A 26,190-nucleotide genomic window follows, 5' to 3' on the forward strand; every position below is an offset into this window, starting at 1 on the left:
TAAAATATCGTCTGTAGCAATTAAAAGCACTCGATTAATTTAGATTGAATCCTAGTGCGTGTTCATTTTGTATGTTCACAGGATGTTGACTTTTTTCCTTTTATTTTGCACACTGTATCTGTTTCTTTAAGTTAGGTTCCCCCGAGCCTGGCACGTTTTCAAACTATTCTAGAAATTTGGTACTTACGCATTTTTTCTAAACCTAACTGCGCATGAATTAAGAAAAAGAAATTGAAGAATTGAAATGTATTTAGTAGTTAGTTAAGGTTGTACTTAATCAACAAAGAATGCATTGATACACTGTAAGAAATTTCAGAAAATAATTTCGACTCGACAGAAATGTTTTCGAAAATCTCAGAGCTTTTAGTTTAATTTCGTTAAATTTAGATAAGAGATTTCGTTTCCATGTTTCCCATTCATGGAGAAGCATTTCTTTTATTCTTCAAATGTAGGAAAATGAATCACTTTGACCCGGATTCAGTTTCGGAGAGTTGCATAGCTACCACTGCAACTAAATTCCAATTCACCAGCATAAAAGACATCAGGACACTTGATTCTATCAGGAGGCCAGCCGGGTTGCCGAGTGGTGAGCGTGCTTGACTGCGAAGCCAGTGGTTGCGGATTGGAATCCCTCTCCAGGGCATAGATGTTTTTCTCTGTGTGTTGATCTACGCTGTGTAAATGTAGCGCACTCTATGAACGGGTGTCTGTTTGCAGTGAGGCGTGGGTAATGCTGCGCTCCTCCTACCACTTATTAATTTCTTACTTTTATTTCTAGCACACCAAGACCACAAACACCTCAAGTCCTGTCAGGTCACGATGAAAGGGAAAAAGGACCACAACGGCTTCAGACAACCAGGCCAAACATTGTTACTGGCTGACTCTATCAGGAAGTACCTTTTGATAGATGACGGTTGACATTGTAGGTAGCCTAGCCCCACATGTGTGACTTGTGGACATGATCTGAGCACACCTACCTGCATGCCCACTTCGATTTAAACACACCTAGTTCAATGGATGGTTCACATTGAAGAGTTGACTTGCTATTTGTGACTGATGCATTATACACCTCACATTGTTGCTACTCAATCTCAACCACACATAACAAGTGACGGCTCCCATAACATTGATCCCAGTAAAGCTCTCAAGACCAGCACTTAGAGCCCAGTGATCTTAATGCAGCTCTCCCGGTGTCTAGCAAAACAGCAATGATTCTACTTGTGATATCCATTTATTAAATTCTATCACGGATACAATTCTGCCGGGGTAGTAATGCAGCGTAACTGTGCCTGTTATTATTTAATTCCAATTCATTAGCATATAAAACACGTTAACTTTGATTCGATCTTGAAATATCTTTTGATGGATGGTGGTTGACATTGTTGGTAGTCTATCTTCACCAAAGGGTGTCAGAAATATCAAGAAACGTTTTTGAAAACTACATGCCCCGTAGTTGCCCCTTACATTCAGAAACGTGTCAGGATATTTTTTTTACATTCTATAATTACAACACGAATTGAAATGTTATCAATTATCCTCTCTATTAATATATATTACGGTGATTTCCATATGGTCAAACTATTAGTATGAAAATTATTTATCTATATACATAAAAATGAATGTCTGTCCTCTATAGACTCCTTCACCATATGACTGAGAGATATGAAACGCAGTTAGTAAAAAAAATTATTTTAACTTACATTTAATCTACACAAAACTTATTCCAACTGATGTTAAATATACGCACATTACCAAACATTGTTTTTTTTAACTATTATTAAACCATATCTTCAAATATACCAGGGTCTAGTCTTTCTTTCTCCATTTAAAAGGGAAAACTGGCAACTTTTTACTTTTTATCAAGCTAATGAATGCACATAAAAAAATTACATCACGTATTGAAATGTTATCGATTCTACTTCATGAATATTACGGTTATAAGGATGGATTTTACTATGGGAATAAAAAATAATTTATCCATATACAAAAAAGTAAGTGAATGTCTATAATTTTTTGACTCTTAAACCATCCGACAGAAAGAGATGCTAACGCGAGTAACCCCATGCACTTCCACGAAGAAATGTCACAGCCGACTTTAAAACATTTTACCGCAAAACATTTGAGCGAGATGAGCTGAAAACGAGATAAATTTTCTGATCGGTTGAACTTAACTATAAACTATAGAATAAACTATAGACAATTCAATTTTATCGAATATCTAATTATAACATCAGTTATATTTGATAGCTTATATCTTTATTTCATCTGAAAAATACGAATTTATTCCATGAACTTTAATATTTAATTATTAACTGCTATGTCAGATAAATTCTATAAGCAACGTTAACGTGGTAGAATGGAAGATCTACGTCACCAAACGAGTATTCCTAAAGTTATCTGAAACCACGCATTTATTTATTTACAGAAATACTTTTTTAAACGTTTTTCGTTAAAAGTAAACAATTGAATAAATAATTTAAATGAAAAAAATGTTAATATATTGAAAGGCAAAATTAATGGAAAATTGATACTAACTAGGTGAACGATAAAAAAATGGCCATATTATGATTAACGTCAATGTTGCTTCTTTAATACTGGTAATATGTATTAACTGAAGTAAAAAGTATTGTATATGTATTAATTAAAGTATTGTATTATAAAGTGTTGTATAAGTACGATAAAGAAAGGATAATGGAGGAAAAATGCTTATTCGTTTTGGAACACCATAAGAAACCACTATATTAATATAGACATTAATGCTTAATTAATATTGGCAATATGTATTAATTGAAATGAAAAGCTAAGCCCTATACTAAAACGTAGAAGAGAAAGAAGTATTAATGCGTTTGGGGGAACCGTGAACCATAGAAAATGGGCATACGCAGATGATGTTTAATTAATTTTGGTAATATCTACTACTGGTATTATGGTAATCGGTGCAGAGTTAATAAGAATTATCCAGCGGATCTTCCACAGTTCTAGAAAAATATTTTTCCCAGTAGTAGCAAAGCCTATTGATATTTTAATTAATTAAAATTGAAAGTAATTTTTTCCACCATTAATTATAAATATTTTAAACATTACATTCAATATCAGTTATTCGAATGTTCATGATCCAAAATCCTTATTAAGGTCTTATAAGAAATATATTTGATTTTAGAATGTCGACTTCAGTTAGCTACCACTGATAAATGTATGATTGAAAAAACTCAAATGTTGAATAAATAAGTGTCTTAGAGCCGCTCGAAAGGGATACGTACTAAAGAAAATTACTTGATAGTGGAAAAATTCTGACAGTCATGAGCAATAGCATCGTGACAAATGATGCTTAGTACAGTTAATTTCTATCTTGTTTTGATGATCTCTAAGAAACATGTTTTGCTTAATTTACGTAAAGGCTCCTGGAAGGACAAAAAATAACAATACATAAAAATTTATATTGTTTTATCTTCCTTAATTTTGCGTCGGTACATACCTTTCAGATTTGTACAGGATTGCTTAATGTTGTTCTGTACTGGTTTATTGATTGTTTTCTTTTTATATTCACCATGTACAAAGAATGGGGATTCCGCTAGTTGTTATTGTTAAGTTCATTTAATAGTGTGATTGATATAACCTTGTTTTATGAAATGCTTATAAAATATCATAGCAAGTTGTTTGTTGTTTTTCTTATTTATCGCTAAATTTATTATTCAGATTTCTTTATTGGCAAAGTTTTCTAGTGCAAAGGACGAAATAAGATAGTGCAGTTTTCTAGCGCAGTGCTCAAATATAAACGTACTAAGTTCCAATATTAAATTTTATAGAATTAACTTATAACCTACTGAAGCATAGATAAAAACGTACTTTCTGTAAATAAAAACGTACTTTCTGTAAATAAAAAAGTCTTTTGGATTCATGACTTTCAAATTAAGAGTTGAGCGTGACGACAATTCATCATAAATGCTTCGATATTTAACATAGAAAAGCGATTAAAAGTTTACATCATTTCATGCTAATTTACTTTTACGAAGTTTTTGAACATTGCTCACAATTAGAAATCCAGTGTATCAAAACGTAATTAAGTGTAGAAAAATGAATTTTTATTTTTTTACCATGCCTTTTAATAATAGTCAAAAAAGGTTTTGAATTGTAGGGTATACACACTTTTCTATAATTTTTATTTTTTCTTCACCTTTTTAAAAAATTGCGACTCCATCCTCTTCTGAGATTCAAAATTCCACGATTTAATCTTCATAATCCAACTTCTGCCAGCTGAAAAAATTTCGACACAATTAAAAAAGAACTATTATTTTACACAAAAATGTTTTTTTAATAATATGAGAGTTTTTAGTTGATAAAACTATGGTCAGAAATTTCTAGAGCTTTTGCAAGTTCATGGGAATTACAGAAACTATTTTTGCAGTACGATCATCCTAGGTTCAACTCGTTATTAAGCAACAATTTTATATTCAGCTACTTACTAAGAGTCTTGATAAAAGAATCTATGCATATGACTTTGAAGTTTAAAAAATCTGTTGACAAGATATGATATCGAATTTTATTTTCAACTGAGCTGTTTAAAATCGCATGTTTCATGTAACACAGTTACTCATATTATATTAAGTTTATTGAATACAGTTAATTTTCTGTTTTGAACAGTAATAATTAAGAAAAACTACATTAATCATAAAAAAAACACGAATAGAATTAAATTCTTGTACATAAAGCTCTTTATCGATCCATTCTCAACGAATGCCTGCTCATTCCGTTCGTCCCAACTCCGGATTCCCACTTCCCTATCGCCCGATCCTGTTTCCTCACTCCAAAAGCCTCGTGGATTCCAAGCCAGACGGTGCTTCTCCTCGGGAAAAACAGGATCTCTTTCCCCGGAACATTTTCAAACAAACTTTGCCGCTTTGAATTACTACCGAAGCGCAAGACTTTTAGCATAGCAAAAAAAAGTTTGAATGGTCTCAAATGATTGAGTGTGCTCCGAACCAGTAGACGTCTCAGTGGAGACTCTTAGGATTAATCAGTTTTCCCTCTGACGTCATAGTGTGCCGGAAATATTATTTGAAATGAGAATTGTGCTTGGAATACTGCAACTAAAATCCTGGATTTTTCTCAAAATTGTGACGTTGATGGCAGAACTTGTTGTTCAAGTATACGGAGGAATTATAGGTAAGAATAATAAACATAATATACAAGCGTAGATTCGAAAATGTTATTGTGATTTTAATTATATTTGTTAAAAGAGTGTTCCAAAATGGTTTAAAGGACACATTGATAATGGTACAAGATAATACATGTAAAAAAAACTAAAATTGATTAATTTTTCTGCAGACATGCAGTTAATTGAAGCAGTTTTGTCAAAAGATTAAAAGTCATCATGATCATCAGAATCAATACTTAAAAAAGCTGCAGTGCTATGCTGTTGGTACAAGGTTTGTCACAGCAAATCATATTAACGTTCGAAACAAGGATTAATATTTTCAAAATATATTCAAAACAAAACGCGAAATGTAGCAATTAATACTATTTACCTTAAATTACTTAAACCTTAATTACTTACCTTAAATTAATACTATTTACCGTAAATCCAACGTCCGCATGTCATACGAATTTATATATACCACACACACACACACATATATATATATATATATATATATATATATATATATATATATATATATATATATATATATATATATATATATATATATATATTAGTGCACTTTTCAAAAAGAAAAAAATACTTATGATAAAAGCTTTAGTATTTTCTTATCTTTGCAAAACTTACCATACTTAACATAGTATTAGAGGGAGCATCCAATGACCATAAGTTTTAAGACAATTGCGTTACATTAAGAACAATTAAGATATTAATATTATTGAAAAATATTATTTCCCAGAATTTTACCTACGATTTTACAGGTGATCTTAGTTTATTTCTTAAATCATTGTAATCAGTAAAAATAGTGTGAAATAAAAATGCTTTCATATAAATATCAATACTTATAAATTTTGAAATCTGAACATTTAAGATTATTTAAAAACATATTTTCTTGATATTAAAACGCATTCATATTTTTTTTGTGGAGATCACCCCTGAATATTTTAGTGAGTATATGCTTGCTTCATTTTAGGTACGGTAAGTATTATAGGTAGGAGTAGTTATAAAGTTTTTTTTTTACGTATTCTCTTTTGAAAAAATCGACATAGAATTAAAGTTGATTAAATTTTCTTAATGTCACTTTAATGTATACCAAATATAGACTTAAATGAAAAATTGGTTCATCTTACAATTTACATTTACTTTCCTTTTTTTCTAGTTTTCGATTTTTGTCTACTTTATTCTGCTTGAAGAGATATTCATATTTATTATACATCTTATGAGATATGTACTTTTTATTGAATTTTTTTCAACATGCATGAAAAATGTCATGAAAAAGTGTGACGCTTTAATCAATACTAACATTGATTTATATCACTTTATTTGCGTGGCGTGCGCATCTTCTTATTGGATTTTCAATTATGCTTTCATCTGGGTACTAGAGGCATAGACTTTAACTAGAATCCTGAAAAACTCATTTTGGAGGGTTTATGTCGATAAAAGTTTAAGCAGTTTTTGGATGGTGTAAGTCGATAAGAGTGTACGTAGTTTTTCTATAAATAGAAGATAATATTTATGACTCTAAAATATAACTTTTTTTTTGCAATTTTTTGCTTCAAATGAAGCAAATTTATTCAAAATATAGAATCTATTACTTTTAAAAAAGTCATTTGTCAAGTTATAAGTTAAGTTCAATGTTTTGTTGCTACGAGAAAAGATAAATTTATCATTGTTACGTTTTTAATTAAATACCTCATCCACCACCCTTTTACATAGATTATTCAAACTATAGTATTATTTGCAAATATTAACATTTACATTTTTTATATGTTTTCAATTAAGTATTTAACATTAAACTTACGTTCTCAAATACTCATTAATACCTTTGTCACATTGATAATTTAGTGTCTTTGTCTAAATATGTATTTTAATCAATTTCACTGAATACCAAACATTAAGCAATTAAAGAAATGACGAAATTTCTGAACAATTGTATTTTACACAATAATAAATTCTCTAAATCATTTCTCACTTCATTAATGGGAATAATAAATGGGAATTTGATCATTCATATTATATTTTATTGCATTCTACAAAATTCAATTTCAACTGATATTTCTATTTGAAAAATATTTTTTCTAAACTAGTTTATTTACCCCAATTCATTAAAACAAATTAGTAAGCTATCCATCGATTTTAATATCAATAGAGATAAATTTTATTTACCTTCGCAGCTACTTTATAATGACAACTGTAGATGTTTTTAATCGTAAAAAAAACATTAATTCCAAAGCCATCAATTTATAATTTTTAAATAAAATATATATATTTAAAGTTACTTATCCCTTAAGCGACTCTACCATATATTTCATTTTACTACACGCGTAATTTGTACTTGAACTGCTTACTGCAGTTAGATAATGTATCTAAAACTTTCTTTGTTAGTAATGTTGAAATTTCAGCATTGATATATGACGAAAGTTATTAAGTTTTACACAAAAAAATATGTAAACTTTCAAATTTTATGTAAGTATACAAATGTTATAGCAGTGTAGTAATCATATAAGTATATCACGTAAGTATACAATCTTCATATAGTTATATCATATGCAGTTATGGTATTCATATAAATTATAATTTTAACTCCATATAATCTGGAGGTAAATATTGTTACATCCCCAACATATATATATATATATATATATATATATATATATATATATATATATATATATATATATATATATATATATATATATATATATATATATATATATATATATATATATATATATATATATATATATATATATATATATATATATATTCTTTGGTTTAACGCAAAACAAAATAGTAAAATTAAGCTTCTTTTAACTTAAATATTTTTTTTGTCTAGAATGTTGCTTTATTAATGGAAAATCAGCCCAATGTACTTGCAAAATACGCGCATTTATTAAAAATTTAAAAATTGTAACCTAAATATTTAAGAATCGAGAAAGCCATTATTATCGTTATCTAATCTGACTCTTCTATATTTATTTGCTTATTTTTCTTTAGCAAAAGCATTTTTGTGAATTTTAGGGAGTAAAATTTTGGTAATTTTTAAAAATTATAACAGTGTTATGACACAGTATATGGATTTTTTACTTCATTGTAAGATACATGCGAGTTTTTACTTAAATTCTTATAGATCGATATCTTGACTATATTATCATACAAACCACTTCATTTAAGTTGAATCTAGATGTATATGACAATTTTAGCAGGACCTATAAAAATATATTTTTATAACTCAGCTGTAGTTAAAACAAGAAAATGTAATAGGACATATTATCAGCATGTTGGAACAAACATAACGCAATCTTATAAATAGCGTTATCATATGTATGGCGTATATATATATATATAATTATGTGCCAGTTCTTCCTGTATTTCTTCCACATAAGCCCAGAGTCTATCGCAAGATATCAGCAAAGAGAACATGAGTGGATGTTCATGGATGTTGGTTTATGTTGGTGAACGTCATGGGAAATGGCCATTGAATCACAGGGAGTGATGGAAAGTCTCCTAAACGGAAATTAGCTACAAATTAGCTACATTTCCTCTTGGTCATGAAAATATATTTAATTTTCTCTCTATTCATTTACAATCTTTATCTATTAGATAGTTTTTTCCATTAAACTTCTCTGGAGCATCATTTAATTAATCATTTAATGGTGAAAAAAAGATATTAATTTATCTTTTGTTTATAAAACTTTGTTTGCTCGCTTCATTTTGCTGGAGCATCCATTGCTTTTACTTCTTTATGGTTTTTACTTAAGACTTTATTAACCTGTAGACTATGTATGTCTATTAACGTAAAGGCTTCACAGATAAATCATTTCATGGCAGGTTTAGAACTGGGGCCAAGAGAGTTTTGTAAAGTATCCAAAACAGAGTTGCAGTTGTCATAGGGCAACCAGTCAAGCTCAGATCTCGGATATAAATAAAGAGTATAGACGTAAAAAACACAGTTAAGTTAATGACGTTTTGGCTAAACATTTAGTTTAAGTGCTAAACCATATGAAAACAAAGTAAATATTAAAAGATGATTGTGAAATGTGGTTCTCAAGTGAACAGATTTAAAGTAAAAAGTTTTAGTCATTGCAAAATTTCCAAACAAAAGAAGAAGAAAAACATTTTTTTAAGTAAATTTATTCATTGCAGACGTGCACACATATTAATAAGTGGTACTGAGGAAAAAATATTAAAAAAAAATCACCCTCTGTCTTGTTTCATGTTTTGAACAACATGCGTCCACTTTCTGTTGCACGAGAAATTAATGTTTTTAAACCTAGCAAAACTACGATTTATTTCATGAATAACTCAATTAGTGTTACAGTGGACATATTAAGTAATTGAAACTCTAAATTCTGAGAAAAAAGCTCTGTTTTCATTGTGTATTATGTTCATAATGTGCATGTTGCTTTATTATGTTAAAATAAGATTTGAAATAAGAGAGCCCCTTATCATTAGAAAGAGATTCTTTTAGGAAAATGTCTTTTAAAATTTATGAAATTATAATAAATTCTTTTGCAGTGAAATTCAAACTGCTCCGTATCCTTCACATCCAAAAACTTTAACATGAATTTTTAGAAAAGAAGTTTCCAAAGATTTATAAACTTTTCTTTGCTAATCACAAATTTGTTCAGTCATTTACTGATGCTTCAATACAATTTCTATATGGTTCACCGATTCTCTCATATTGTCAACAACTTCTCCTATGTTTTGTTTCATTAGATTAATGATATCCCGACTCGCAAATATATTTCCTGTTTATTGCCAAGATTTGTCAGTAATCACATCAGTGCAAGTCTCTAATATTATGCTCCTTGAACTTAAAGTAAATTATATTGCAAATAGCCATACGTGCTAGTTAAACAAACATACACTGACGGAAAAAAATCCAAACACCAAGAAAGAGTTGTGCTAGATAATCTAAATTTGGTAGGCTTATTTGTACAACTAAAAAATTATGTCTATTCAAATTTCTGATGTTGGCACTGCAATGATACAACGAACTGTTACAAATCGCCTTCTATAAGTACAGCTCTGAGCGATGCACCCTGTAACTTGCATTCCACTTACACCAAATCACCGTCGTTAAAGACGGTGATTTGCTGTAAGGGTGATGGTGATTTGGTTATGAGTGAGGTCGAGTTAGAGTTGATTGCAGAACAGAGTGGAGATCTAATGTTTATTCTGATGAAATTCGGTTCTACCTTAGTGACAGTGATAGCCGTATATTGGTTAGAATGTGGCCAGGTGAGCGACTGATACCAACCTGTCTCTTGTCTAAACACTCTGGACCTACATCTGGAAATATGATATGGGGAGCATTTTCCTATGACAGCAGGAAGAACTTTTGTTGCTATTCCATGCACCTTGACTGCCAATTTTTGCTTCAACCTGGGGATTCAGCCTGCTTTTTGCCATTCATGAGCATCATTCAAGGGGGTATTTTGCAACAGCCTAATGCTTGTTCTCATGCTGATGTTGTAACTCAGTATGCTTTACAGAATGTCGACATGTGTCCTTGGCCTGCTAGATTATTAGATCTTTCATGAATCACGCACACAATGGACAACATTTGACGATAATTTCAGTGTCACACACAACCAGCAATAGCTCTTTCGTTAGTAAGTCAAGTAGTCAAGTAGACTAAAATCAAAAATTTCCATCCTTGATCAAATGTATGTTTTACTTTGTTAACAATTTGATTTTTTTTGCAGGGTATGAACTTTTGTTTCCACATTTACTTATCAATTAATAGTTCTCACTTATTATTATTTATAGCTTCTTTTCTGATTTCTGTATACTTCTAAAGTATTTCCCAGAAGAAAAATTTTGCTATGATAAAAAATTAAATATTTTGCTCTTATCAGCATCTTTCATTCCATTAACTTTCATTTCCTCCAAAATTGCATAACATGTGAAAATAAGTATTCTGTCTATAAGAAGAGGGTAAACATGTAAATAATCTTTAATATCTACAGAAATTGATATGAAAAATGCTTTACACAATACTGAATTTCTGAAAGCTATGTACATGTTTTAAAAGCAATTAACTATGTACGTTTTTTATTATTTTTTGAAAGTAAAAACAATGCCTTTTTTAGTAAAACTAATATTTTGCTGAAAACATATTGTTTTTGTGTTAGGTCGCTTCAAAACTTATTCACTGTATTATTGTTAGCAATAAAACAAAGCTCTTTAATGTAAATTGTAAATCTATAATTTAGATATATTACACTCATCTCCCTTTGAGCAATATTGATAATATGAATTCATCCAAATAGTTATTCTCATATTGGATATGCTTTGAACAAAAGTTACTTTGTATAGGTTTTGAATTATAAGTGAGCTTTTCCTTCTGTTCATTCCTCCGACGAAACTTTAAAAGCAATTAGCAAAGCGGCTAATAGGGTATTTTGAAGCTGTCCCTCACAGCAGTTATCTGATTATCCATAGTAAGCTGGATAAACTTTAATCACTCGAATGGTGATTTGAAGTTGAATATGTATCGCCGTGATTTGTTCGAATTATTTGGTTGCTATTGGTAAATTATTAGTTATCTGATTTATAATAATAAATTTAATGTGAGTCATTGAGTCCCAGTTTAGTTAATCGTGAATTTCAAAATTATTTTAATTTCAAAAGATCATTCTGTGTTGCAAAGAAATATTTAAAATTTGTTTCTCACTGAGTTTAAGTGCATGGATTATTTTTTAAATGATAAATTTAAAGGAATTGTAGAAGATATTGTTTTATAAAATACAACGTTTGACTTCAACGTCATTCATCTTTCTTTTTTCTTGAAAGTCGAAATTCCTTGTAAAAAGCTCTTTTTCTTATAAAATTTAAAAAATATACCCCGTTCTCAAATTGAAAAAATAAGTAATAGAGTGTTTTAAATCCGTCCTACTCTTCAGTTGATATTCTTTCGATATTCCATAATGAGCAGAATAAACTATTATGGCTTGAACTGGCGTAAATATTGTTGGGATTGTTCTTTAATTATTTAGCTGCTATCGGTAAAATACTGGTAACCAGATGTATAATTATAAATTTTATGTGAATAATTGAGTAGTACTTTTGTTTATAGCAAATTTCAAAACTAATATTTCAGAAAATTTTTACTTTATATAAATTATTTTAATTTTGTTACTTAAAAGTTAAGATGTAAGAAATTTTTATTGGTAAATATAATTCGTTTGATAATTGACATTTCTTTATAAAATAAAATAAATTTTTTTTGAATAATGCATGCAATAGTAAATTTAAAATTATTTAAAATTATGTATACGACAAATACAAAATTGGACGGAGAAAACTCTCATTAACAATAGGTCATATATTAACAAGAATTTACAATTAATACTATTAAAAGGGAAATCAATATTAATTTCTGTACATATTTGCTTAAATATATATAGCCCTTCACAATTTACAAGTTTTTAAAAAGTAGATTACTTTTTAATGACACCTAAGAAAAATATGCTCAGTATGAGAGCTTACAATGTATTTTCCCTTGCATTTTAATATCGCTTATAATTATTATTTTACGAAAGTCACGACTGTATGTTAGCAGAATCTCTTTCAAATAATGTAGAACCATTTTTTGAAATAATATTAAATATTTTCATATCCTTTTATAAATATGATATTAATTTTTTTCAAGATTATTGAATGTTTTGAGTGTGGTGTCTGCATTAAAAATTATTTTAGCTTTTTTTCTTTGTCATAAGTAGAAAATTGTTTCTTATGTAGATTTTTTTATGTAGGGTTATATTTTAAATACTAACATAATTAAATGATTAATTTTAAATTCAATTGTAATTTGTTCAGTTTTTTTAAAATATACTATAATGATTTTTAAAAGATAAAAGATAAAGATTTTTTTAAAAATATATTACATTTATGACTTTATTTCTTATAAAACTGCATTGCAACAACATAAATATTCGATCTTACACGAAAATCGATCATTATTACTCTCATCTTAAAATCGACAATTTGTTTCGATTTAAATAAAGAGAATTTCTTTACAAACATAAGGGATCTAAAGTATGACAGCTTTTCAAATTCTTTTCAGGTGTTTAATGCTGAAAAAAGTAAAGCATTTTCTAACAAATAAATAATGCTTTGAAAAATGAAAAAAAATGCCTTAAAGCTTAGTCACAGCTTCCTATATCATATTTTTTAAATATTTTATATAATTTTAATATATTAATAAGTTCACTACATTTTTTTCATATTTATCGAAACTTTTCAAATTGACCTAATCATATAGTTTCATGTAAAATTATTACCTAAAGTCTATTTGAATGACGTTCATGTTAAATCTAATTTTAAATATTTCCTTAATATTAGATGAATTCTGTATAAACGCTAATAAGACATTCATTAGCAAATCTTTTGATTGTTCACGATAATTTTAAGAAGAAAAAAACTACTTAAAAGTCATCATAAGACCTGATAGAATAAATTGGCATAATTAGCTTCATGTGAGGACAATTAAAAAATATTTTTGAATTTTATCGATTTATTAAGAGTATTAATATTATATATATATATACGTTTCAAATAGTTTTCGGAAAGTATTTCATGCTCCAATTCATTTTTAAGTGCTTTTTTCCCTTTCAAATCACTTTTGATGACAACATGTATTTTTTCCCCAGATGAAATTTTTTTTGAAATGCTCAGAAAACAATAAGCCTGTTTATTTTTTTTTTAAATTATTACATTTGAAGTAGGTGATTCCTTATCAAATGAAAATGTATATATAGTGCTTCTTTTAAAATTTCATCTAATTTTTATTTTAATTAATTTATTTTGATTTTACATTTGTCAACCAATTTCATCTTTTTTTAAAACTTTTTCAAGTGAAATGAAAAAGAAATTAGACTGACGTATAAGTAGTATTACACTTGATTTCTCAACAATCAGTATACCAAGCCTAGTTAAAAGTTTTTGATCCAGAGGTAAAAGAAAAAACATTTTATATGTAATCTGTGGTCTTCTTCAACCAAACATTACTATCAATTTGAAGCAGGAGATATTAAAATCAAAGATTTTGCTAAACGTTTTGTGCTGAGACAATAAAAATATTGGTTGATAAAAAAAATAAATACATAGCCAAAAATCAAACCTAGTTAATATTTCGGTAGATAAAGTAAAATGTTGAACTGAAATTAGCGGTGTTAATTTAAGATGATCGAAATTGATTAAGAGAGAATCAAATTATTAAATTTTTAAAATATGAATCATCTGCGAATAGAAAAGTCATAAATGTGATCATTGAATATGGTATATTAAAAAAAATGAGACACATATAATGCAATAAATAATCAAAGTTAGCCTTAAATATTTATGGGATCTTTCATTCTACATTGTTAATAACAGTCGTGAAGTGTGCAATTGTACTTATCAGTTTTATTTCTTTCTGAAAAAGAAGGGAAACATTCGATTCGAAGAAAAATTCTTTTTCAGAAAATATTTTCTCCATTCTCCTTCCCGAAGCTTAAAAAACGCTGAAGGTGAGGACAAATATGAAACAAAACTATTTTTTGCCCTAACTAAAAGTAACTTCTTGTCGGGCAAATGTTTTATTTTTCTAAATCAATCTATAAATTCCAGCAATACTGCTAATTCTGTTGACTTGTGTTTGTTAGTTTCGTATAAAAAAAATTGCTTTTCTCACATAGTTATCAAAAGTGTGTATGGTTTGTAAAGCTTTTTTTTTAATATTTTGTCAGTAAAAATCATGTCCTGTCTATTTCGTACCAACATACGATTGATAATAATTTTCTATCACGGTATGTCATATTACAGATTGTAGTTAGTATTTTGTTACCAGCATTAAATCGTTACTGTACAATCGCATAATTCTGAAAAGTCATTGTGACTACACAAGGGTGCCAATCAGTTGTTGAGTCGTCAGCACAATATCCCTGGCCACTCACCACAATGAAGCTGATTTACAGAGGAGGCCTTTGATCAAGCATGGGACCCGGTATTAATCCCAGATGGCGGCAGTGTGACTCCTCCGCGGATGATCTGACTTAAAATAGGTGCCCGCACAATATTGGAGTTTTTATTTTAAAATTACGGTTAAATAACCGGCAACTGTCTGCCTATCCAATTAACCGTAAATTAATTTTAAAGAACATTTTTTTTTACTATTAAGATTTTGAAACCGTTAATAACTATCATGATTAAATCACCATAAATTCAAAATTATACAGTTTCTTAACCATTTTCAACCAGCATGGTTCCAAATTTGTAAAAAAAAAAGAAATTTAATAGAACTAAATAACAGAAAAAAATAGCAACGCAAAGTTAGGCAGTTGTATGGTTCTGCTATCTATGAGTGAATGAGCGTAGCGTAATTAAATTGCCCGGGGTCACGAATTGGGGATTGCAAGACACTGGAAACTTTTCATTTGTTGAAGGAGATGGAGAAAACATTGTGGTATCAACGCTTGGACTCAAACCCTCGTTCTGTCAGTTATGAAATTGACAGATTAATCCTCCCAGCTACATTATTTACTCAGATACATAATAAGGAACCAAGTGACTTCATTAGGTTGGCTTAGTTGGTGTGATAAAATTATAGTTCTTTAACCGTATAAGGTAAAAGCAGTTAATTAACGGTTTTTCTCTAAGTTAACAGTTTGAATACCATTTTACTTAGAGTTATTTGACTGTCTTATTTCAATATGATAATATAAAAATTAAATAAATAAATTGTGATTTACCAATTTTTTCCGAGAAATTTCAAACAATGATGCAAGGACATACCGTAATAAGACGATAAGGTTCATATTAAGAGAAAGCATGTCGACAATTGCAGTGAACGAATTATGATGTAAATTGGGAACACCAGTTCAGTATTTAAAAATCAGCGTCAGTGAGTTTATGCAATGGAAATCGTAAAATTTTTAGTAGCTGCATATTTTAGATGTACAAGTTCTTTTGTAAATGAACAAACTCTAGAATGGAAAGAAATTCTTTTAATGATACTCAAACTATTAATATTAAACAGTACTGGAAACTGCTTGTGCAATAACGAAATCCAAACTGACAACAAAAATAAAAATAAATAAAAGCCATTAGTACACTCACTGTAAAATTTGTAGTTATATTATCTGTGGCAGAAGATAGGTTATTAAATTTATGAACTTTCTTAACTCTTCGTATGTTTAGCAACTAAGGCAAGCTGTGGTAAAACTTCCTTGCTCAATAATGTTTTTTTCATGGTAGAAAACATAGAAAAAGATCAGTTTGTTATGTGAATGAATAACTATGTTCCATTACAAAAGCAAACATTGTTACAGATATCTGCAGTTAAAAATTTGAATAGCCTGCAAATTCAAATACATAAGAACTAGTGTTTTTCCAAGTAAATAAAGGAAATGTATCTTAAGATCTTGGAAAGAGAAGAAATCTTGACGACTTTTATTTTTGAATTGATGCGTATGCAAATGTAAACTTTGAGAAATATTTCTTTTTGCACAAAGTGGATTCTTTTATTTCAAACATCAGAAGTGATTTGAAAGGCGAGTTTCTTCCTAAAGATTGATCTTTTTATGTAAAATGACTTTTTTAATGCCCTTGCAGCATAGGATTTAAAATGACGGGGATGAGTGCCAATTGTTTCGCAGTAGCTTAAAGTTTGCAAAGATTTGATCTATTATAGGAAAATTGAAAATTTATTAATGTCTTTTTCTGTTTAATTGTATAAGCAATCATCGTCATACAAACGTTTAATAAGAAAACAATTTGTGTAAGATGTAGTATTTATCACATCATATCTTTGTTAGACATGGAAAACGTGGATATTATTTGGAGATCGCTACATTTTGGTGCATTTAGGCTGCATGATAAGATGTCCTTGATGAATGTGTTCAGCAGAAATTGATACTTTAAATAGCGTAAAAATACAATAAAAACAATAATAATACAAAATCCAGCTTGTTACTAAATGTAATCAAAATTGGTCAGCTGCTGCACAAAGTGTGTAGTATGTTTGCTATTTTTAGTTTAATTTGTTAGCATACTCAAGTCATATTATCTAAGTATATATATCTAACAACTCACATCGATCTAATCTGTCAACTCATATCTTAGTTTCTGATTTCACAATCCTACTAAGATTCACTATAAGCATTCGCTAAGCGCATCTTGAACCATGAATTCTGTAAGTGAAAATCTGATGTTTAAATCGATATCTTACCATCTTTTAGTTATATTGCGATATTTCGAATTTTTTTCTGTTTGAGATATGTGTCAGGACCTTTTTTTATCTTTATGAATAAGTAAGTAATTTGAACAATGGAATTTCTTTTTTAATATAAATATTTACAGTTAAAAAACTATGGATATATTCTTTTATTTCATATACATTTTAGATTTTTAAATCTATAATAAATATTGTTATTGGTGTTGTCGTTGGCAATTAAGGCAAAATATACAATTGTTCTTGTTTTCCAGTGGCACCATCTGTGAGCAAGAATTCTACTTTTGTCACACCCATACGTCACACCGGTTTATAGGGTGGATATACATCCATATCCATTAATTCATCCACATACATCCATTCATTCATCCACACATCGTAATTTTGACCTGAATCAGAGAACAATGGAATTGAATTCCCTTTTTCAAGAACGTGAGTCCAGCGCTATGCCAAACAGGATACCCCGACTTAGAATAAATATTAATTTAATTAATTAATTAATATAAATTTAATTAAGGATTTTAATTTATTGTATTTTTGAATTATTGTTTATATTTTAAATATTGTTATTATATGCTATCTTTCTAATGATAAATAATCCGTAAGTGGTAGTTATATTTCAGGGAATAAATTTTTCAGCTTAATGAGGAGAAATAAAACAGATAGAAAGTCACGAATAAAATTCATTCTTAGCAAAATATTAGTTAAATTAAAAATATTTCTGCAACCGTGACGTGAATACGGATACTTAAAACATCCCTCAAGCCACCTCTCTACCATACAGGCTACCGTCTTTTAGCAAAATGATAATTTCACACCTAGTTCCTATAAATCAAAGATCATTGAAACGTAAAGTAAGATTTATCATGATTTTATGTTATTTTTCAACCTTTAGGAACAATACCGAATTACTCTAACTTCAATAAGTCTCATTAAATACGAACAGAGAAAACCGCTGGAAGGGGAGTTTTGCATTATTAAATACCCGGTGTGTGATCTCACTTTGTATAAGGAGCCACCAACAAAGCGAAGATGCTAATGCGTTTTAACAATGAAAATCTCACCAAATTAGAAACTTTGACGAATAACCTCGGTATGGTGGAGGAATGGATTCTTTGTTTTCATTTCTCATACACAGGAATTAATGACAGTGTTCAAAACGGAAGTTGTTTAATTTGCTCTTTTAATAAATGCCTGGAAAAGGAATTCCATGGAAGAGGTAAATGGTTTAAAATAAATGTATGGTACATAGCTTGAGGCGAATTCCATGGTAAATGAATTTGATATCATGTGATTATGCTTTATTTATTGTTTGAAAGTCATTATAAAGCTGGAATAAAATAATAAATTCATTTTTAACTATGTAAAAATTCCGCAGAATAACTGTATGACCTTGTAAGTATATTTAACGTAAATATGTCGAGAAAGTCATAATTAAAATTTGCGTGACGTTCCAGCAATTTAGTAAGGTGTTAGCGTGATTGTAAGATTTATTTAACTTGTAGTTTGAATAGGAAACCAAATGTAACTACCATATGATTAATTAAAATTCCAAAGATAATAGGTTAAGAATCCTTTACAGAAATATTTCTTTCCGAAACTTATCTGAGCTACTTTTTTTAATACATAAAAATACTTAAAGGTTCAGTTAGAATCTCTGAATAAACAATAACTTAACTATAACAATTGACCCTTTTAAAGTTTATTTAAAGAAATGCTTTCATGAGAAATTTCCATTAATGAAGTTTTTATATTTTTATTCATTATCTTTTATTGGTTTATTATTAATTTTATTGACTTAATTACCTTTTTATTATTTTTATTATATCTAAGCTTTGTTTCTTTTTGAATACTTAAATCTGCTTGTAAATGCTCTTAACCTTTATGTAAGCCAAAACTCTAACCATATGAGTATATTTCATAAAAGTAATGACGTTCACTTATTTATGATTTTATTCTTACGTCATATAAAATTATTATACTGTTTTATTTACATGATACAATGTTATAATCTTTTATTAAATGCCGTGAAAATTGTCTTCTTTGAATTAAGTGTAAACTTGCTAACATTATTTTTGCCGATATTAAGCAATCATTCACTAGTTATTGTAATTTTAGATTTGAGAAATAATGCAGAAATAACATGTTATTAATATTTAAGTTCAATTTAATTTATTATCATATTTATAAAATAAATAAATTCAGCATAAAGAAAAATATGATCGTAGCACTGTAATATCGTAGCATCGTAAAAGTACCACCAGGAACACTTTTTCGAAACTATGAAAATATTTGTAATAAGATTTATTCTAATAATATTTCCCTGCAATATATATAAATGAAAAAGCTTAGTATTTAAGAATATTTTTAAAAACTAAAAATATGGCACATTTTTATAAATTATATTTTCTGAATTCATATTTGATTCTTACAGTGAGAACAAAAGTATGATCCAAACTAACAGAATATAGTAACATTTACAGTATTTCGGACTCTATAAAAGCACCAAAAAGAACATTAATTTTTACCCAGGGGCTAATTTTTACCAAAGCACTTTTGCTAAAATATACACTAAAATAAGATCTTATTACCACGCCGTTTGGCAGTGAATGCTATAAAATTTGGTAAGTTTATAATGTCCCCTTAGATGATAGTATGAATATCATTTATCTGGTAAAGTTTACTTTTAAGTTTCGTATTTTTCTTCAATGTGTGGTAATAAGAACTATAATTTTAATTACCAGAATTTTCGTCAAACCGTTACCATGCGAAAAGAAAAACTACTAAATAATCGGTTAAAATACTCGTAGTGTAGATATTTATTTTATTGACAAAGTAAAGTTTGTTTTTTACCAGAAACGTCATAGCTATAGAATACGGTAATTTTACCTGAATTATTACTCCATGTATACAATGTTTCATCTTTTTATTATATCCATCATATTTTAGACTACTTTATTTAGATTTTTTTGGATAACACCGTGTTGTTTTATTAGTAAAAATCATGACTTAGGGGACATTTAAATTAGGTTTCTTAATTTTTTTTTCTGTCAAAATTCATTGCTCATTAATTCATTGCCTCTTAAATAAGTGTATCTTAATATTATAGTTTTATATTGTAATATTATAATATTTAATATCTTAATTTTACAATTTTTTAGAATGAATGTAAAATAATTCTAAAATAGAGCTAAACTTAAGTACAATTTGAATTGAGAAAAACTTTATAATAAAACTAAACTAAAGTTGAAAACTAAACCAGAAAACTAACCAGATGTTTAAAAAAATATCCCAATTACTGAATATTTAAATAATAACACAAAGTAGAAAAGAGCCTTATATTTTAAAATGTGGGGATTAAAGGGGGCCATTTTAGTGCATAAATATTAACAATATTTTTTTAAACAATAAAAACAGTTTTCTATGCATTTTTTGCATTACGATTTCTTTTTATTCAGTTGCTAAAGAAATTTATCACGTCGATATAATCAAGATATTTATTTTAAATTATGGATTCCTCATTCATTTAAAAAATTATTTTAATGAAACACTCTCATTACAATTATATAAATTTCTTTTCGTTGTATGAACAAAAACTAAATGACGTAATGTTATTTTTTTTAAAAAAAATATCTACATTTCGCTACAATACTTCCTTTGACTAAATCCTAACGGCATACAACTTTTTCTATTCAACTATATAATAAACGGCACAGTTATTTTAATTTATTTTCAAGATTCATTTGTTGAATAAAAGATTATTTCAACGATAATTAAATTCCAAAATAAATACTAAACGCAATGAATTTCAAAAGATGATTCTTCTAGAAGAATAGATAATAAAAGGAACAAGACTTGCCATGGATTTCGCTTCAATATTCTACTGATCTCTAATGTTACATTTATAAGATTGGCATATGTATTTTGCCCGACTACAAAACAAATTGAAAAGAAAATAACAATTGTCCCCTTCACTAGACAAAGGCAAAGACAAGACAGGAAAGACCATTCAACGGAGCTGATATCAACTACTACTCCTTCTTTCTTTCTTTCTTCTTTTCCACTGTTCTGAAAGACAGAAGGAAGAATTTTTCAAGTCTGCATTAAAATTCTTCTCACCCCATCCGCTGGCAACAAATCAAATCAGCAATGATAGCGGAAAGGTTTCCCTGGCGCCATCTAGTGACAGAGAAATAGCATCGCAATCGACGTTTAAGGCACATTAATACAAATGCATTTGAGTTCGTGAATTATAAAAGCTCTCGAATGAAAACCCTATTTTTGCTAACTGAATTTACCGAGAATATCCGGTAATTTCTTTTAATCATTTTAATGGAATAATTTTCAATAAACGAGGATTTTTCATAATTGAATAGATTTCTTTTTATCACTAATAATTTTTCTGGCAATTAATTTAGGAGGAGAATACTTTCTAATTATTATAAGCATCCCTTTTCAGCAAATGTAAGAGAGGATTAAATTAGGTGTGGAAATAATTTAAAGTTCTTTTTTAAACAACCCAGTTTTCTATTAATATTAATGGGATTAATTGATTAGAAAGTGAATAGGGTGGCTTCTAAATTCTACTTATTTCTTCGTAACCTGTTTACAAAGTAATGTAGCATTTCGATTTTTATAAGTAGTTTAATTGAAAATTTGTTTTCTAAACATAAACGCAGAATTAATAAAATTATAGTGCTTTAAATCTTTTTCATAATAGGAGCTAATAAATGTATTATAATTTTTAGGGTTTAGAAAAATTATGAAATATATTTTACGACATTTACTGAAATGTAAAAAAAATAAATGTCAATATACAATATGAGTAAAGTGGTAAATAAAATTCTATGAGTAGCAAATACAATGGGTCATTTACAGTACATTGAAATCACACTAAAATGATATTGATTTCACCATGATAATGATATTAAAAATGTATACTGCAAAAAAAAAATAACATTATTTTACACTGAAAAAAATTTGTCTAAAGTAGCCAAAATATGGTAACATTTACCATGGCTCTATGGTAACACCAAAAGGATCAGTAATTTTTACTGAAGTGCTTTGATACAATGATAGAATTTTCATTTTAAAAATGCGGTTAAATAACCGACAGCAGTCTATCCAATTAATCGTAAAATTTACGGTAAAAACAATTTTTACTTTTACGGTTTTTAAACGGATTACATCTAGTATGTTTACCAAACCATGAATACAAAATTATAGGATTCCTTAACAATTAACAACTGGCATGACTTCAAAACCATAAAAAATAAATATAACTGGACATCGAAACTAGGCTTTTTGTTAGGTTGTGGATAAGTTGTATTTTATCAAATGGACAGTAGAATGAGGTTCTCATTATGTAATTCTCATTATTCTGGTTCTCATTATTATTCTACCATCTAAGCACGAATGAGAGTATCGTATTCTAATAGTCCATGTCACAAATTAAGAAGTGCATGACATTGTAAATGAATGTAATGTGTTGAATGGAATGGGGGAAATATTGTAATGTCGACAATGAGACTCAAACCCCCGTTTTGTCGGCCATGAGATTGACAGATTAGCACATTCATCAGCTGTAATATGTATCGAACTATAAGGAACTAAGGTAACATTAGGTAGGTTTATTTGGTGCCATAAATTTCTGATTGTTTAACCATATTATGCGAAAGTAGTTAGTAAACCGTTTTTTTCATAGTTTGCAGTTTGAATAGAATCTTATTTATGGCAATTTGACTGTTTTGTTTAAATATGATAAAATAGCAATTAAATAAATTGTTTTTTAACCATTTTTCCTAGTAGCTTATAACAGTGTTAGGAGTTTTACAAAATAAACAACAAAATATTGTTCTATAATAAACGATGAAATTTTGAAAGCTGATAATGTTTGGTAATTTTATCATAATACATTAGATTATGGTATAAAAGCTATTTATTTGTTTAAGTTTACTTTTTAGTTTTGTATTTTTATCTAATTGTATGTTAATCAGAACTAGATATCGGTTTCAGAAGCCAAAATTATATTTTTTTAGTCAGAAATGTCATTACTATGCACTACAGTAATTTTAACAAGAATATTCTTTTCTGTTTGCAAATTCATTATTCACTAGTTAAAACGCATGCCATACAAATGTGAAATCTTGTCACTAATGCTAAGAGTTATAATAGATACAATTTTTCGCAAGTTGTCGAAATGACATTAATGATACAAATCATGAATTTACTCTTTTTGTGGAAATGAGTTTTAAAACCTGTAACATCAAACGAAATATAAAAGCTTATGTAAAAATAAATATATGTGAAATCGTAAAAAATTAACAGTATATAGTGCTTATTATTATTATTTTTTATTAAGAAAAAAATTTTTTTCGAGCATTTCATTGCATACCAAACGCAAAAGGTTGCGTTAGAAGAATGTAAAAATCGTACCTTGCATGTAGTTTTCTTTTTATTTTCTGTATGCGTCTCTAAAATGAATTAATCATTATCGAAATAAATTTTCAAGCATATTTCTTCAAATCAAATGAAGATCATTAAGTGAAAAGAACTAAATCCTAAGAAAAAATTATGTTGCTCTCTCAATCAAATAAAGCACGGATATAGATTTAATCATTTTCAAGATTTTCCACATATGCCGTTAGGACAAAGTTGACATTGTAATAAATCAGGAGATCTTAACTTACGTTCGTTATTGTTCGCAGGACGTTTAGATGGAAAATATAAGCTGATTGTTATTTCTTTGTTTCTACGCTTCTAGAAATTACTTCAAAGAATAAAAATCCTTTAAATGATTAATAATTTTCAGAAGTTTTTTTAATGAGGTAGAAGATGTCACAATTGTGATTATGGTATCACATTTAAAGGTTAAAGAAAATGTATCTTTGTATTTTTTTATAATTTGAAGAGAACATTGCAGTGGACATGTTTTTATTTGGTACTAAAAAGCATTATTTCCATTCCTTAGTATAAACTTGGAACTATTTTTTTATAATATCCAAATTGAAAAAAGTATACATTATTACATTACATTATACATTGCAAATTTTGCCACAAACTTGTGGTAAAATTGAATCTAATTTTCATTTGAATTGAACCACAGGACCAAGTAATCAAACTTAAAAATTACAACATTGTGATTAAACTTGGCATCATATAAAATTTCCAGCAAATGTCGCGGATATTTTGGTTCAAAACGTCATGAAATACCACTCAGAGCAGAGCAGATATTCTGAACTATTTATGTCATTGAATTCTTCATTTTTAAAGCATCATAATATCGTTCATTTGCTTAAATTATTATTCAATAATAAAAATTTATTTGCTTAACTTTTTTTTCTGCATTTTTGTTTCAAAATCGATTGATAAGTCATAAAACAACTTATGTTTACGATTTTTTTTTATCTCAGCAAAAGTAGTTTAACCAACTCTACCGCAAAATTTGGTCACGTTACTTACCCGTACGGAAAACAAAAGAGTGGTAAAATTATTGTATGATTAAAACATTTCTGATAAAAAAAAGAAAAAAAAAACAATTCTAATTAATAAACTAAATATACGTAACTTAAATAATTCTATTGGTAATTTTTCCATTTACATGTAAGCGGTTAACCGGAAAGTTTGACTTCAAAAAATATTGATCTTATTACCATACATTTAGTAAAAAATACTAAACTGAAATGTAAATTTCAACGAATAAGAGGTTTCAAAGCCTTACTCATAGGTATCATGATATTACTTCCATGTTTTATCAAATTTCATTATATGTTATAAAACCATATTTTATTACTAATTTTAACTAAATCAGTACCAAAGAGCTTCCGTAAAAGATGCCGAGCTTTTAGATGCATTAAGCCAAAAGCATGGTGAATTTTACCACATTCAAAATTCATTATGGTAAATTATACATCGAAGAGCCATTACATTATGACCACCCTCCATCTATAACAATTGACTCACCCTGGTTTTCATGGTTTCACTCCCAGGAACAATGTTTTCATGGGGCACATTAGGACCTATAATCCTCATAGAACAATCCCTGACGTCTGTAAGCTACTTGAACATAGTTGCAGACCAGGTTCACATATTCATGTCAACAATTTTTCCTGCGGAGGATGGTGTTCACCAACAGAATAATGCACCATGTCATAAGGGTCGAATCGTCATGGATTGGTTCGAGGAACATTCCAGAGACTTCAAGTCATGCCTTGGCCCCAAATTCACCTCACCTTAATCCAATAGAGCATTTGTGATCCTACTTGGAAAACCAAATTCGTGCTGCCACGCTACCCTCTCGCAATGTGAGGGAATTGCAGGACCAGTTGGTGAGCGCTTGGTACCAGATACCTCAGACTACCTATCAGCACCTTCTGGAATCAATACCACAGCGGGTGCTAGCAGTTTTGAGGGCTAAAGGTGGTCCTACATGTTATTAGCAGGGTGGTCATAATGTAATCGCTTTTCGGTGTATATGGTAAAACTTACCATATTCTCGTAGTTTCGACCATACATTTTTAAGTGCTATCTTCTGGTATATATGGGTATTTTTTGTATATTTAGTTTATTATTGAGAGATTCTAACCAGTTGGTTTTCTTCACAATTCACATTCCTTAAAACTATTTTTCTCTGAAATTTTCACTTTTTCTAAAATTTTCATTTCATGGCTAGGAAAACAATTCCAATTTATTCTCGCTCGGGGATTGTATGAATATATAATTTATTTTTCGATACCTCTAAACTATTGTCATTTCATTTTATTATAATATTCCTTATGCAGGATTTATTTCCATTCAACGTGATACTATTGTT

General features: G+C 28.6%; 1 protein-coding gene across 3 annotated transcripts in view; it reads left to right on the plus strand.

Annotated features, from left to right (window-relative positions):
- Nucleotides 1-4,801: 4,801 nt before the first annotated feature.
- Nucleotides 4,802-26,190, plus strand: part of LOC107444069 (adhesion molecule nephrin) — a 134,039-nt gene continuing 112,650 nt past the window's right edge. The window contains exon 1 of one of the 3 annotated variants that reach the window (XM_016058142.4): nt 4,802-5,163. In XM_016058142.4, coding sequence (XP_015913628.2) covers nt 5,061-5,163 — 103 coding nt within the window. In that variant the 5' untranslated portion in view covers nt 4,802-5,060. Of the gene's footprint in view, nt 5,164-6,616; nt 6,639-26,190 lie in introns of those variants that run through there. The other 2 variants (XM_016058141.4, XM_087165680.1) reach the window with 2 other exon arrangements.

This window comes from Parasteatoda tepidariorum, chromosome 6, assembly GCF_982258835.1.
Source record: "Parasteatoda tepidariorum strain Cologne lab strain chromosome 6, Ptep-v5.0, whole genome shotgun sequence".
Classification (NCBI taxonomy): domain Eukaryota; kingdom Metazoa; phylum Arthropoda; class Arachnida; order Araneae; family Theridiidae; genus Parasteatoda; species Parasteatoda tepidariorum.